We start from the raw sequence: 16,599 nt of genomic DNA, 5'->3' as shown, positions 1-16,599 counted from the left end.
GGCTGTTGGCTGTCTCATGATGCATTAGGAAGGAAAATGTAACTAATTTCGACATTTGTCAGAAAAAAAACTAATACTCATTTGAAATTTAAACTAAGTGCGTTTGCATTGTACCTTTATTATGCATGTATTGATTATGCTATTATATTGGGTTTAGTGGTTTAATGAATTAAAGCACACAATTTGTTGAGGATAATGAAACAGAGCATGTAATTTTTGAATAAGACTGTCCATTAAACTATTTTTTGTTGTTCAAAACAAAAATTATCTGTGCTATTTGCTTTTTAAGAGAAGCTACTGTGGAAAGTTGTACTATCATTTAATTTATTAATATAGAATGGTTGAGAGATATCGTGCAATGGATTTTCCCAGCAGCTAAATTGTATTTCCATGTTTACTGCATTAAGTAAAACAACATGCAATTAGGGGAAGCTGTAGCACACACAAATACAGTATGTTTGGTAAATATTTAATGTACTAACAAATCTGAAATGAGGCTATAAAATGAAGATAGGATAGATATTGTACCAAGGATGGAAAGCAGTGCTTGATACTGAAACTCAGAAGATATAGTTAAATATTAGTATTGAATTAAAATAATGTTCACAGTAAGTATGACACTGATTATTTAATCTGTTTTCAGGATTAAGTTACTGGCCTGGGTGTCTCCAGCTATCAAAGCAAGAGGGAGATAGTTGCTATGCATAGCGTACACTAGAGCAGTGATTTTTAACCTTTTTTTTGCCGTGGCACACTTTTTTACATTAAAAAATCCTGTGGCACACCACCATCCCAAAATTTTAAAAAAATCACACATTGTAGCCTAATACAGCAATTATATATATATACACATACACACAAACACACACATACTGTATGTATTGTGCTGTTATGCCATGCCTCCTACAAACTACCCCTGCACTGGGAGTAAAAAACAAGCAAAGTTTAAAAAATATGTCACACTGTTGTCAGTCTGCCGTGGCACACCTGAGGATCTCTCACGGCACACTAGTGTGCCACGGCACACTGGTTGAAAAACACTGCACTAGAGCACTTTTTGCAGTTGAACTAAAGCAATTACAGATAAATCTCATAGCAAAATGAAGGTGGATACATAGCTTTTCATATACATCTTTCTAAAAACAATTCTGAGCCAAATCCATAATGATTGAGATAAAGCAGTGGACACATAAAATGTACACTTAGGATGGGTTTGGCTGTAAATGCAAAGCCCAAACAGAACAGCTGTAGGTGAGGCTGTGTGCCAGGGCTGTGTAATGTGTCCAGCAAATCAAATAGAAGCAGACGACTTGGAATTGCATTGACACAGAGAGATTGATTTGACACATTCTGTGTAGTGTCCCTAAGTTGCCTTATCTCTATTGCTATTTAGCTTTGTTAAAGGACCACTCAATGCTGTAGAATTGCATAAATAACAAGTGCATAACAAAAAGACAATAATTTAACACCTACTCTAAATTTCAAATAAGCAGTAGATTTTTTTTTTTTCTGCCATTTTCCGGCCCCCTGTATCATCTGACAAGCATCAGCCAATCACAGACTAGTATATGTATACCCTGTGAGCTTGTGCACATGTGTATATAAAAAGTCAGTGCAAAATTTGATAACGGAAGTAAATTGGAAAGTGTCTTAAAACTGAATGCTCTTTCTGAATCATAAAAAATTATTTTGACTTGTGTCCCTTTAAGAACTTTACAAACAACTATTTTTTTATTAGAAAAAAACCCCCCACATAAACAAAGGGCGCGCCACATAACGTATCACAACTTCTTCATTTGACAGAGTGAAAATACACTTCCACTTCAATGTATAAAACAATTTACTTTAATAAAAAGCAGTGTTTTTATAATACTGTAAATATTAATTGACCTGATTATGGTCTTTTATTAAAGTAAATTGTTTTATACATCGAAGTGGAAGTGTATTTCCTCTGGTAAAGAATCTAGGGATCCTTCGTGTGCAGAGCTTGCTTGTATTCACCTATTTTGGTGATTAAGGATTGTATGTATATTTCTTCTCACTCTCTTTCTGTCATGAAGAAGTTGTGATAGTCTATGTGGCGTCCCCTTTGTTTATGTGTTTTTTTCCAGTGAAGATGCTTTGAGCTCCTGTACTCATTCTTGGAGGTGCAGCTGTATCATCTATCAAGACTTCCTACATCAATCGTAATTGTGGACACTATTTTGGACCTTAGCTGACTTCATATTTCAGCACTTGGGATTTGCCCAGTTGGTGGATTATTATTAAGCTATTAATTTGCACATTTGTTTATTTTTTTTATTAATTAACTAGTATTCTTTATTGTAAATGCATCTGCCAGGCTAATCCACCTCTCTCAATGCTCCGTTTATCCTGCACCTCTCTGTGAGTCCCTTCACTGGCTCCTCATCCACCTCTCTCGACTCTCCGTTTCTGCTGCACCTCTCTGTGAGTCCCTTCACTGACTCCCCATTCACAGCCGAATTAAATACAAAATTCTCACCCTGACCTACAAAGCCCTCACCAATGCTGCCCCACCCTACCTGTCCTCACTCATCAACAAATATACTCTAGCCCGCCCCCTAAGATCCAACAATGACCTGCTCCTTGCGTCCTCTACCATCACCTCCTCTCATGCTAGACTACAGGACTTCTCTTGTGCGGCACCAACCCTCTGGAACGCACTGCCTTGAGTCGTCAGACTCTCCCCTAACCTCTCCTCCTTTAAACGTTCCCTAAAGACCTTTTTGTTCAGGGAAGCTTATCACCCATTAACATTAACAAATGAACTTCACTAACCTAACAGTTGCCCTCATCTCCCCACTAATATCATTCCCACCTTTGCAGTCCCCACCTCCTGATTCCCATCCTCCTACCGATCTAGATTGTAAGTTCCCACGGGAATAGGGCCCTTAATTCCCCCTGCATCTGTCTGTAAAATTTTGTCTTTTATTGTATTGTTTCTCCGCTGTATTTTTATTCTTGTACCCATGGGCAGCACTGCGGAATCTGATGGCGCTTTATAAATAAAGAATAATAATAAAATAATAAAATATTACACCAAATGATTTGTGTTGTATACTTTCTAAGAGGTAGTGCACCCCTAGTACTGTCTTTTTTGGGATAGTGTTTGATTGAACGATTTTTTATTATTGCATATTAGATACACTGGTTTATCTTTGGAACCTCTTTCACACTTTACCTCCTGACATTTCTCCCACCCTATTTATGTCACAGTTTTGACAATCTAAGCCAGCTCAGAAAAGGACAGAGTTTGCCCCTTAATCATCCTGCTCTGACCATGGGCCTCAAACAGTAAAACCACTCCCCCACACCATCCTTTCTTCATCACCCAACCACAAGCTGAGGTGCACAATCTCTGCCCGTGGGATGCACAGGATGCCTGTCCTGGTTTTGCACATCACAATGTTGGTAGATATGGTCAAGGGGGGAAGAGTAACACTGTACTTTGGGGCAGTTGGCAATCTAGAATAATACCTTGTTGCAAATGTAAAACAGACTATGCCTAGGCAGACCTCACTGAAAATATAAAAAAGGGACTGAATCTTGAGCTCTTTGTTAACTGCATCTCCAAAAAATAATGAGGCTGTCTATAAAACAGCAATTTATAGGGGGATGCAAGGTTTAACACGGCCCAACTAGCAAAGATGTAACTACCGGTATTTGTTTAAAGCGAATAGGAATCCAAATGTAATGTTATTAGTGAGATAGAAGACATTCAAACAGTGTGTAGTAGTAAGTGAAGGCGGAGCTGTGGATGTGTCCCCTGCTGTTACGCCACACTGCCTGCTGCAGCCCCCTCTACAGGTTGTTTGTATAATATTGTTACACACAGTGTTGTACTACATTATGCCTTCGTGGTCTTCAGTGTAAGGGGAACGTTTCCACCAAAGAGATAACAGAATAATAGTAAATGAGAAAACTAGTAAACTTATAGTAGAAATAATTTTTTTTTTATATTGCACACTTTCACTTAATCACAAAATTTTAATTCTAACTTCCATGCACCTTTTAAAATATAGGATTCTAATATCAGATAAATAGATTGAACCCTTGATTCCTCATGCCACCTTCCAATTTTCTCTCCCTCTGTCGGATTAGTTGGCAAATACGTTACTAGCCGGTCAGATGCAATGTGCTCTTAAAAAGTCAAAATAGTGTTGCTGATATTTTTTAATCTTTCTGTTTCTCTCTTTTTCTCCCAACCTTTTTATTCAATTGCTGTTTACTTCACAGAGCCCATTCAAAAGAAAATTGAGACGGTCATATTTTTTTAGTGAAAGGTATCCATAAAATAACTGGACAGGCCATATGTGAACCCATCTCAATGTACATATAAGGGCAAAAAGAATATTTTCTAATGTGTTAGAGCAGTTTATTATTAAAGGGACACTGAACCCACATTTTTTCTTTCCTGATTCAGATAGAGCATGCATTTTTTAGCAACTTTCTAATTTACTCCTATTATCAAATTTTCTTCATTCTCTTGGTATGTTTATTTGAAAAGCAAGAATGTAAGTTTAGATGCCGGCCCATTTTTGGTGAACAACCTGGGTTGTCCTTGCTGATTGGACAGCACCAATAAACAAGTGCTGTCCATGATTCTGAACCAAAAAAATGCTGGCTCCTTAGCTTAGATGCCTTCTTTTTCAAATAAAGGTAGCAAGAGAACGAAGAAAAGTTGATAATAGACGTAAATTAGAAAGTTGTTAAAATTGCATGCACTATCTGAATCATGAAAGAAAAAATTTGGGTTCAGTATCCCTTTAAACTGTTGATCACAACTAAAAAAATGTTGCAAAGTCAGCTCCAGAGCAGCAATACATTACTTTGAAGTAGCTGAACGCATCTCATGAGTCAATAAAAAGCATATTGTGTAGCCACCAATAAAAACCTATATTATTTCTGAACTGCTGCTATTGAGCCTATCTATGTTCGTTAACAAAGGATATCTAAAGAATAATGTAAATATAATAATAGCAGTAAAATCTCTTAAAATTGCATTCTCTGTCTGAATCATGAAAATATGACTTTCATGTCCTTTTAAAAACATAAGTTATCTTGGACAATCATCTAATAGATAATGAAGAAAGACACACGTGCGCTAACAGAAACAATCTGTACTCTATAATAAAGGGACAGTCTACACCAGAATATTTATTGTCTTAAAAGATAGATAATCCATTTATTACCCATACCCTAGTTTTGCATAACAAACCCAGTTATATTAATACACTTTTTACCTCTGTGATTACCTTGTATCTAAGCCTCTGCAAACTGACCCTTATTTTAGTTCTTTTGACAGACTTGCATTTTAGCCAATCAGTGTGGGCTCCTAGGAACTCCACGTGCGTGAGCACAGTGTTATAAATATGAAACACATGAACCAACACCCTCTAGTGGTGAAAAACTGTCAAAATGCTCTGAGCTAAGAGGCGGCCTTCAAGGGCTTAGAAATTAGCATATGAACCTCCTACATTTAGCTTTCAACTAAGAATACCAAGAGAACAAAGCCAAATTGGTGATAGAAGTAAATTGGAAAATTGTTTAAAAAAACATGCCCTATCTGAATAATGAAGTTTGTTTTGGACTAGACTGTCCCTTTAACTAAACCAAACAAAAAAAATATAAAAAATAACATGCACATATATACAAGTAAAAAATGTGTGGATTCCAAACAAAGCTATACATTTAAATTATTTCTAAGAAGAATCCTTCTATATCCTTTGTGTATTGTACATTTTCAAAGCTTGTAAACTAAACGTAAGATCTAAACTTTATTTGTTTTTATAACTTTTGATACATTTTTTTAAGTTTTATCCCATATGAAGAAAAACTTTTTTTTTCTGCCCACACTTCTATTATATGCATTGTGCATGATAAACACAGAAACAGAAAAGAAAGATGTTTATTGTTCTTAGCAATTTATTTGCTGAAACACCCACACTACAGCAAATTCTGCTTCTGCCAGAAGCAATGAATCACGCCGCATGTGAATTGCTTATCTCAATGCTCTAAAGAGGAATTAAGACCTTGAAGAACAAATACGTTTTTACACGTTCTTCTTCTTATATAATACAGTTATATAAAAAAAAAAAATGTTTGCTTGATTTGTCAAAAGTACATGGTGCCCCTATTTTTTATAGTGTTTTGATAGTATAGTGCCCCTATTTTTTATAGTGTCCTTTTTTATAGAAGATATTAGTATATAATGTGTAGTTTTTGTTTTCACACTATTATTATGAATGATGTCATATGTCATATGACTAATGACATTCGCCTACATTACGAGTTTTGTGCTAAACAGGGTGCAAAACTAACGCCAAAAAAGTTGCGCTATTTCACTCTCCATATCGCTGCCATTACGAGTTACTGAAAAGACTCCTTGTGCGTGAGATATGGTGGCGTTACGCTCCATACCGCACAAAATCCAAAGGCTGATTTGATGTGCTCATGCACGCTTTTCCACATAGATATCAATGGGAAGAGAGTGTTAGAAAAAAAAAGTAACACTTGAAGTGCAGAATGAAAATTCTCCATTACGCAACCCCATTGATGTCTATGGGGGAAAAAAAATTACGTTTAAACCTAACACCCTAACATAAACCCCTTGTCTAAAAACCCCTAATCCCCTACCCCCGACATTGCCGACACTAATAAAAGTTATTAACCCCTAATCCGCTGCTCCGACACTAAATTAAATTATTAACCCTTAAACCTCCGGTCTCCCATATCGCCGCTACTAAATAAACCTATTAACCCCTAAACTTCCGGCCCCCTACATCACCACCACTAAATAAACCTATTAACCCCTAAACCGCCAGCCCCCCACATCGCAAAACACTAAATTAAGCAATTAACCCCTATACCTAACTCCCCCCTAATTTTAAATTAAAATTACAATATAACTATATTTAAATAAATAAAAACTTACCTGTGAAATAAAAATAAACCTAACATTAAACTATAAATTAACTTAACATAACTAATCTAATAAAACAAAAGAATGCTATGTAAATATATTAACCCTTAAACCGCCGCTCCAAAACATTGCCGACACTAATAAAAGGTATGAACCGCTAATCTGCCATTCCCGACATCGCCGACACCTAAATAAACCTATTAAGCCCTAAACCACCGGCTCCCTACATCGCCAACACTATAATAAAGTATTAACCCCTAAACCTCCAGCCCCCCACATTGTAACTGCTAAACTAAACCTATTAACCCCTAGACCGCCGGCCCCCCACATAGCAAAACACTAAATTAAACTATTAACCCCTAAACCTAACACCCCCTAACTTTAAATTAAAATTACAATATAACTATATTTAAATAAATAAAAACTTACCTGTGAAATAAAAATAAACCTAACATTAAACTATAAATTAACCTAACATAACTATTCTAATCAAACAAAAAAATTCTACCAATTAAAAACCTATATTACAAATGAAAAAAAACCTAACACTACGAAAAAAAATAAAAAATCTAAAATTACAAAAAATAATAAACGAACTTATCAAAAATAAAAACAATTACACCTAATCTAATAGCCTTATAAAAATAAAAAAGGCCCCCAAAATAAAAACGCACCCTAACCTACAATAAACTACCAATAGCCCTTAAAAGGGCCTTTTGTAGGGAATTGCCCTAAGTTAAACAGCTCTTTTACCTCTAAAAAAAATACAAAGTCCCCCTAACAGTAAAACCCACCACACAACCAACCCCCCCCCCAAAAAAAAAAAATCCTAACTCTAAAAATTCCTAAACTACCCATTGCCCCTAAATGCAGCCACCAATCAGCAAGCGCTATCCAGGGTGCTGAACCAAAAATGGGCCTGCTTGTAAGCTTACATTCCTGCTTTTTCAAATAAATATAACAAGAAAACAAAGAAAAAATTGATAATAGGAGTAAATAAGAAAGTTGCTTAAAATTGCACATTCTATCTGAATCAATCATGAAAAAAAAATGTGGGTTTAGTATCCCTTTAAGATAGGAGATATGCACTATCTAGTATCTATAAATGCTTTACAAATAAAAGATCATAATAATCTACCAGCTAAAAGATATTTTATTTCTTTATGAGGAGATAGTGATTTTAGGTGGTTCAGTAAGTAAGCAGTAAGCTTAATGCAACACCATTTTATGAAGTCACAATTGTATATGGCAGCTCACATTCACCTAGATAACGAGTTTTGCTTTACGGTGTGGTATGGCTTAATTAGTACCCAATATCCATTATTACGGTTACCATTATTACCGTAATAATGGATACTTGGGTACTACTATAACTTCTGGCACAAGATTTCCATGACTCAGTAATTATAGAGTGAACTCAGCATCTAATCCCCGCTGCATTTATCTTTTCATTTTATTTGTGTCCAGACTGGCCATATGATTCTTCATTTGAGAGAAGCATACCCACGCACAGTATTACGGTCATACTTACATCCACTACCTATGATCAGGTTGCAACACATTGATAGCATAATATCATACTACATACAGGGTATACCCTATTCTATACTACAGTCTATCCAATCCAGTATTCATAATTAACATAGGGTGTACCCTATCAGTTATCAAGCCAATCATGTCCTTCTACACTGCCAGCTATATCTTTAGTGATAATTATCTTACATCACCCTCAATCCTATACTATAGACATTGGTGTTGCCTATTGAAGACATTTTTACCATTACTTATTCCCATTCCATTTATCTTGGGAGGGTAATAATACACAGACTGGTTTATTTATACCTCCAGTTACACCCTTGATGTTATGTTATATATGATTCATTAGCTGACTATAATACACTCTTTTAGTACTATATCTCATTGGCAGATTAGTGACTCTAACAGTCTACTGGATTAGGTCTATTCTAGGTCCACTATTACTCTTCTATTACCTCTAGATAACCAGTTGGCTTATTATACCCATTCATTCATTTTTACTGGTATTTGACACTCATGGTTAGCTGCATATGTTTGTATTGTGTTTTTAATGGGTTAAATGTTTTTAATTATACTTAATACAAGTTAATTTTTATTTTCCTTCTTGTCACCTTCGCACGCTCCACATTTAAAGATTATTCCCTATTGATGATTTTGAGTTGTTGAGTGATATTGATGTACAGTACACCCTTTGTGTAGTGTAATACTCTCACTACAATCCCTGTCCACTACCTGGAAGGAGCCTCTTTTAGCTCTAGCTTTTCACAGAAAAGACCTTTCCTGAAGTATATCAGTCCGATGCTGCCTAAAAAGGTCCAACTATGAAATACCAGGCAACCCACCACTAAACAAGGAACATGGCAACATCAGATGGTTAAGTTGTCCTACTGTAGGCCTCGTTAGTAAGTCTAAGCCATATCCCTCTAGGTACATTAGATAGGGAGTCCATGTCTGGTTTCCCTCTTCACCCTTAGGGAGACTTTCCCCAGGGTCATAAAATATATATTTATAGAAAGAGAAACACTCAATCAGGAATGAACAACAGTTCAGAAACTTGTTCTTTTGCAGGTTGCCATTGTGATTCTCAAAGATAAGACCTTTCCTGAATTATATCAGTCTGATACTGCCTAAAAAGCACAGTGTAGCTCTGAAATACCAGGCAACCCTCCTCTGAACAAGGGGAATGGCAACCGTAGACAATCATTTCAGGCTTCTCATCCAGTTTCATATATATTATTCCTCTCTGGCATTCTAAACCATCAAGATTGTGAATTCCCGATCTTTCTGCAGGGTTTTCAGATTCAAAGCTATTCCATTTCATTTGAAACATCTGCAATTGCAATTTTTTTTTTTTTTTTTTTTCTTTACTTTTTTAATATATTAACAGACACATATAATATGTGTTTTATAAATGATATTTCCAGTGATGGACGTTAGGCAACTTAAGAGTAAACATACAAATTACAGTCATACAAACATCCTTGGCTTCATTATAAACTACTGAAATTTCTCATAGCAGGATGTGACTAAGACATGTTGCTATCAAATAATAGCCTGTCAAACTCTCCCGCACTGAGCGGCTAACAAAACAAGGTCTAAACACATTGTTACTGAACAAAGACAATTGCTTGATGGTAAAATACAGCAGCGGATGAAAATATGAGGTCTTTTTGATAAAACGCTCAAGGTGGGTTTAACTGAGATCACGCTCTAATGATTAACTAAAACAAAGCAATGCCTTCTGTATTCTGAAAGTGACAGCAGTGCCCAGGAGGGAAAAGGTTAACATCTTTGGTGCTTGGTTGTGGTGTGGCAGCAGGATTTTATTTTTTATGTACCAACAAAGATAAATTGACCACAACTAACAAGATGTACATAATGATATTTCAGTAATTGGTAATGTCATCTTGGCATATAAATAACCTAAGCACCATCTTTATTTACCTGTTTGAGGTCAGAAGCTTCCCTTGAGTGCAATTACTTTACAATCACTCAGACAAAACTCTTAAGCAATTATTCAACAAAACTAAATATTCACGGGTTACAAAAATTTAGTGATTCAAGTTAAATAATAAAAAGTAAAACTTTAGTTAATTTTACCATAGTTGCAGTCACTAACCTCAGAACAATTGTATAAACAAATAAAAAAAAATCCTAGCATGAAACTTAACCATTAGATGGTTTTATTTAACCTGTAGGAAGATTTTGGCCCTGCTTTCCGTATGTGAATTTATTAAGGCATGTTCATTAAAACATTTAAACCATATTAAACAAATGACACCTACAAATGCATGGATATTAAGCTTTAGAAAATGAGTTACAGGTTTTGAAAACCATAAAATGCAATTCAGCACCTATATGAACTAGTAAGGCAACAGCAGTGTTATATACTACAATAATACTTAGTATCCACAGTCTATAGCAGGGACAATGTGAGCACACAGTTATGGAACCTTTAACCCATATGGTGTCAGAGAGGCCTGCAATGTTACACACTGCTGACCATTGTGAGCTTTAGAACCTTTCAGAAGTAGCAGTTAATGTTCAGTATTTTCCAAAAAAAGACTCACTATTTTAGACAGAGTACAAGTCTGTGTTGTGCTGCTAAGCTTTCAAAACACAAATTATTTGATGCCACAATGAAGTACCACTCCCATATGTTTGCCTATTCCCTGTATTTAAACATACACTCACTAAAGTTCAGATAAATCTGATTTTTTTCTAGTATCTTATTGGTTGTATCTTCAATGTAAAAGCCCTTTTTTATACTGCATGGCAAAAATGTAAGCTGAAATACATCTTAAATAATTCATTTAAATGTTTTATTTATTTTAAAATTTAAAATAAAAAAGATTTTGTTGTTGTTGCTTTTTTAAAGGGACTTTAAATCTATGTGCCGATAAACAGAGTATCTAAAATGAAAAGTTTCAGAATAAACACCAAGAATTTTGGTGATAAATTATTTAACCCTATAAAAATTTGCACAAACATATATTTCTGTTTAAATGGCTAGAAATGTGGTGAGAGTCTCAACAATATTATTTTTTCTTTAGAATAACTTAATTTGCCTCTGAACATTAACTGCTGCTAGGCTGACAAGCTACTGGTAATGTTTGTATAACATTTCTAAGATGACTGGAGCTGCTTAAGACCTATGTTAATCACATTATTTTAACTAGGAATTACAGTAGCTGTAAGAGTGTCAGTGCACACTTTGTACTGTGCTTGAAAGCAATCTGATGTATCATGTGACGCATTGAAATGGCATTTTGGTTTCCTTTCAATCCATTCTTTGTTTCCGCTGCTTCACATTGTTCTCCATAGAAGAAAAGTTGGTTGTGTGCCCGTTGATAACATTAGCAGAACCGTTTTGGTAATCTTTCTCTTTCCTTCTAGAAGATGTTCTACTGTTGTAAGTCTTAATGTAAAAATTGGTGAAGAGGATTATAAGAGAGATCATGTAACAGTTCTGGAAATATAACCATCCCATGGGGAATCCGCAGCGCCAAACCATAGCACAGCTAGTCTGAGTCATAGTCAACACAAACTGAGTCAGTTGGCACTGCGTGATGTATTTTTTCCACCACAGATATGGGCGCATGGCTGGAATAGCTGAGAGTCCGTAGTAGGAGTACATCAGAACATGAATAAAGCTATTAAGAGTGGCACCGAAGTAGGAGTGTCCACAAGGAACCCAGTTCATAACAAACCACCAAATATTTAGCATAGACGCATGATGGTAGACGTGGAGCACAGTGATCTGGTGATTGTTCTTCCGAAGAATGAAAAAGAACGTGTCCATAAACTCTATGAGTTTAGAGAAGTAATACCACCACAGGACACGAGTAATCTTCATATCAGCGTCACCACCACTGTGAGTATCTTGACAAAAAAAGTTGTAGCCACCTTCCCATACTCCAGTAACAAGCTCATAAAACATGTAAAGTGAGAGCAACGTGAGTCCCAGGTTATAGACAACTAGAATACTCCTGCATGCCACAGGTTGTCTATTCTGCATATACTTTGGTCCTATCCATACGACTAATAAATACAGATTAGTGAAGATAAATGTGGGTATATAGTTATCCAGGAAGAGCCATCCTTTCACTCTGGGATCTCTTGGTCCTAGCAGATGGTCTATATATCCATTTACAGTTTTATCTAAAACTTCCATTTTGAATCTGTGTTACGCTACCAGCTCAGGCACCGTTAGCTCTTCTAGCTGCTTGATTCCAGAGATAGCGGAGGATCCTGTGAGTGCAGCTCCTTTCTATCCCCTTACACCCCCAGGCTTCTGCAATTGCAATTTTAACTTTTTAAATTCTATAGCCATGACTTCTTGAAAACCTTTGGACCTGTTTTGAGTAATATATCTTGGATGTTAGAACGGGTTTTAAAGTTTTTAGGCAGCTCACTTCACATGTTAATAACATTTACACATGTTTGCTTTAATGAAAACTTAAACTATTGCTCAAATCACAATTTTAGATTATGAAACCTTTATTAAAATTAAGTTTGATTATAAAAATGTTCATCTATGATTGCAATAAAGTTCATAGACATTCCTAAAACTACTCAAAAACGTATGAAATTGTTAATTAAAGGGACAGTCTACACCTTGGTCATCTTAAAGTCTTACCTTACATTAAGCTGCAAATAGCCTCCTGCACCTTTTATATATAATGCAGCAGGAACAGTAAAAAAGTTATTTTAAAATAAATATTGTTCTGGCCAGTTTGAAATGGCTGCCAAGTTCAGCCCACTGATGACATCACAACCTGGGCTGTATCTAGACACTCTGCTAAATAGCATTGACAGTCTGTTGAATTCAACTATTGAGCCTTTTTTGATTCAATGCCATATGCAGCCCAGATCATGATGTCATCAGTGGGCTGAGCTTGGCAACCATTTCAAAGTGGCCATAAACAATATTAATTTTAAAATACATTTTTTACCATTCCTTCTGCATGATATAGAAAAGGTGCCGGAGGCTATTTGCAGCTTAAAGGGATACTAAACCCATTTTTTCCTTTCATGATTCAGATAGAGCATGAGATTTAAAGCACCTTTCTAATTTACTCCTATTATCAATTTTTCTTTGTTCTCATGCTATCTTGATTTGAAAAAGCAGTACTGTAGGCTTTAGAGCCAGACCATTTTTTGTTCAGCACATGGGTAGCACTTGCTGATTTGTGGCTAAATGTAGCAAACCAATCAGCAGCTCTACCGAGGTGCTGAACTAAAAAATGGGCTGGCTCCTAACCTTTTATTACTGCTTTTTCAAATCAAGATAACATGAGAACAAAGAAAAATTGATAATAAGAGTAAATTAGAAAGTTGCTTAAAATTGCATGCTCTATCTGAATCATGAAAGAAAAAACGTGGGGTTAGTATCCCTTTAATATAAGGTAAGACTTTAAGATGACCAAGGTATAGACTTTCCCTTTAATACTAATGGTTTGGTGTAAAAAAAACAAAATTAAAATTCATGAGATCATCATTATTAATATTTCATTAAAAGCACATGAAAAGCATATTAAAGCACTGCATTGCGAGAGTTAAAAAAAAAAAAAATAACTGTCATTTTTTAAGCACAATGTACAGGATTTTGTAAATCAAGCAGATAAACATCTTAAAAAGCCTGGGGGGGGGGGGGAATCATGTTTCTAGTCTCCTTAGCTGTGACCAATTAGAGATAGATACGTGGCATGTGTTCTAATCTCACCAATCAGGGTGCAGAATAATGCAGGCTCAGCTAGATTTAGCCATCAATATAAACCGGGGGCTGCACTAAGAGAATAGAATGACGCAGTAGCAAAAACAAAACTCACCCAAACTGCTTTGTAGTTGGTGAGAGGGCTAAGTTACCATTAACTTCCAACTGAGGAGTTATAACCAATAAGATGGTAATGTATGTGAGATTTCATTCACACACAACCTTTGAGCACACGTTTTAAAGACATAAAGCAGGCAATCATGCAAAACTAATTATTCTAAAGTATGTATGAATAACATGAGAATGATTAAACATCCCATCAAATTCTATAATCAAGAAATGCCATTCTTTTGTTCCTCTCTTCTATAGTAATTCACTTTCCATAATCACACAGGAGGTCACACTACTTAATTAAGAATATGGTTATGGTTTAAATTATTGCAAAATCGCTCAAAGAAAAGATATATGAAGTACTGAAAACAACCATACAGTTATATCTATTAAAATTGTCAGGGTCATTTACTAACATTATAACCTGCAACAATCACCCATGCAACAAGAAAACAGAGGAGTGTTGCCATGTGCTGTTTTAGATGTGCACTGTGCAGCACTGAATGCAAAGCCCTAACTTGGTATCCAGCCATTCCCATTGCATCAGAAAAGGTCCTACTGGGATTACCACTGTTACCAGGTCACTGCTCTGGTGGTGGGGATTGTTTCTGGGTAGGGCTGACTGTAGGCTCATGCAGCAGAAAGCTGGAGTGGCAAGGACGTGAGAATTTGAGTATCTGTGCAGCTGCATACACTGCTCTCTTCAGTCTTGAGGCTGTGTGACTCATCCCACACTGTATCCATGCAGCCTTGGACAGACAGCATCCTGTCTGCTGGTCCCCTTAGCCCTGCTCTTTCTGCTGTGGCCCTAAGATCAACTAACTGAAGTTAGGGGAACAGTGCTTTGTAGAAAGGTGTCAGTGGGAAGAATAAGTTAGTGCAGACACACCACTCCCCATGCAGCATTGTCTAGTGCAGGGTGAGAGGGAACTTGTTCCTAGCAAAGAAGTGACATGTGCTGCTGTTGCTTATGTATAGTGTCATGCTGATACTTCACACATTAATGTAAGGTTTATTTTTTATAGTTTTTGTTTTCTCTCTGTCTCAGATTTTACAGCTTCCCATAGTAGTTCTGCTGTTCCAGTCAGTAAACTTATTTTTGTCTGCACCTCCATGCTACCTCCTCAGTCTTTACTTTGCTTTGCTCCTGTTGGATGCCCTAAATCTCTTTAACCAGCTAACCTCACACCAGAATCACATTCAAAAGAATATTAAATGAATCCACAGTGGAGGAATTTATATATTTATTTACTTATTAGTTCCGCTTAGGTCCAGTTTCACATATTGCAATTTATTTCATTTTTTTAAAATGATTAGCCCAGCAGTGGGCTAAATTGATTTAGTTGTTTTTTGGGATGTTGGGGTGGAGAGTGAAATTGCATGGGAGGGCCCAAGAAAATTTTTGCCCAGGGTCCAGTCAATATTAAAGACGGCCCTGCTGACAACGTCTGGGTGTAATCTATTGTTTGTATACACAGTTTGATCATGTATACAGTTTAAAGGTGTATACAGTGTACTTTAAATTGTTTTTCCTTTATGTGTTTATGTGACTAGTTATACTAGCTAGTGCTACAGAGAATAGAATGACGCAGTAGCAAAAACAAAACTCACCCAAACTGCTTTGTAGTTGGTGAGAGGGCTAAGTTACCATTAACTTCCAACTGAGGAGTTATAACCAATAAGATGGTAATGTATGTGAGATTTCATTCACACACAACCTTTGAGCACACGTTTTAAAGACATAAAGCAGGCAATCATGCAAAACTAATTATTCTAAAGTATGTATGAATAACATGAGAATGATTAAACATCCCATCAAATTCTATAATCAAGAAATGCCATTCTTTTGTTCCTCTCTTCTATAGTAATTCACTTTCCATAATCACACAGGAGGTCACACTACTTAATTAAGAATATGGTTATGGTTTAAATTATTGCAAAATCGCTCAAAGAAAAGATATATGAAGTACTGAAAACAACCATACAGTTATATCTATTAAAATTGTCAGGGTCATTTACTAACATTATAACCTGCAACAATCACCCATGCAACAAGAAAACAGAGGAGTGTTAATTATGTATTTCCTCATATTCTTTAGCCTTATAGCGACCCAGAAAGGCTCCCATTAAATACATCATCATTAACTGGAACAAATGTTTCAAAAGACTGACAGATTTTTTTGTTTGATGGATGTAGTCATCAGTTCCTCATGACTGACAACCAGGACCGTCTTTAACACAGGGCAAAAGGGGCAGCTGCCCTGAGCCCAGTCTCTGTTGAGGGGCCCAAGAG

The 16,599-nt window shown here is 36.1% G+C and overlaps 2 protein-coding genes across 2 annotated transcripts in view; both read right to left on the bottom strand.

Annotated features, from left to right (window-relative positions):
* ADAM12 (ADAM metallopeptidase domain 12) overlaps positions 1–16,599 on the bottom strand; it is a 510,388-nt gene that overhangs the window by 205,143 nt on the left and 288,646 nt on the right. The gene's annotated exons all lie outside the window — the stretch shown is intronic.
* Positions 9,822–12,748, bottom strand: LOC128640154 (elongation of very long chain fatty acids protein 5). Its single transcript, XM_053692515.1, has one exon. The coding sequence runs from the start codon at positions 12,651–12,653 to the stop codon at positions 11,760–11,762; it is 894 nt and encodes a 297-aa protein (XP_053548490.1). The 5' UTR covers positions 12,654–12,748; the 3' UTR covers positions 9,822–11,759.

Source organism: Bombina bombina, chromosome 9, assembly GCF_027579735.1.
Source record: "Bombina bombina isolate aBomBom1 chromosome 9, aBomBom1.pri, whole genome shotgun sequence".
NCBI lineage: Eukaryota > Metazoa > Chordata > Amphibia > Anura > Bombinatoridae > Bombina > Bombina bombina.
This window is presented reverse-complemented; position numbering and strand designations above follow the sequence as displayed.

Bases quoted from the DNA above. Each gene is read 5' to 3' on its own strand.
- LOC128640154 (XM_053692515.1), bottom strand. From the start codon at position 12,653: ATGGAAGTTTTAGATAAAACTGTAAATGGATATATAGACCATCTGCTA.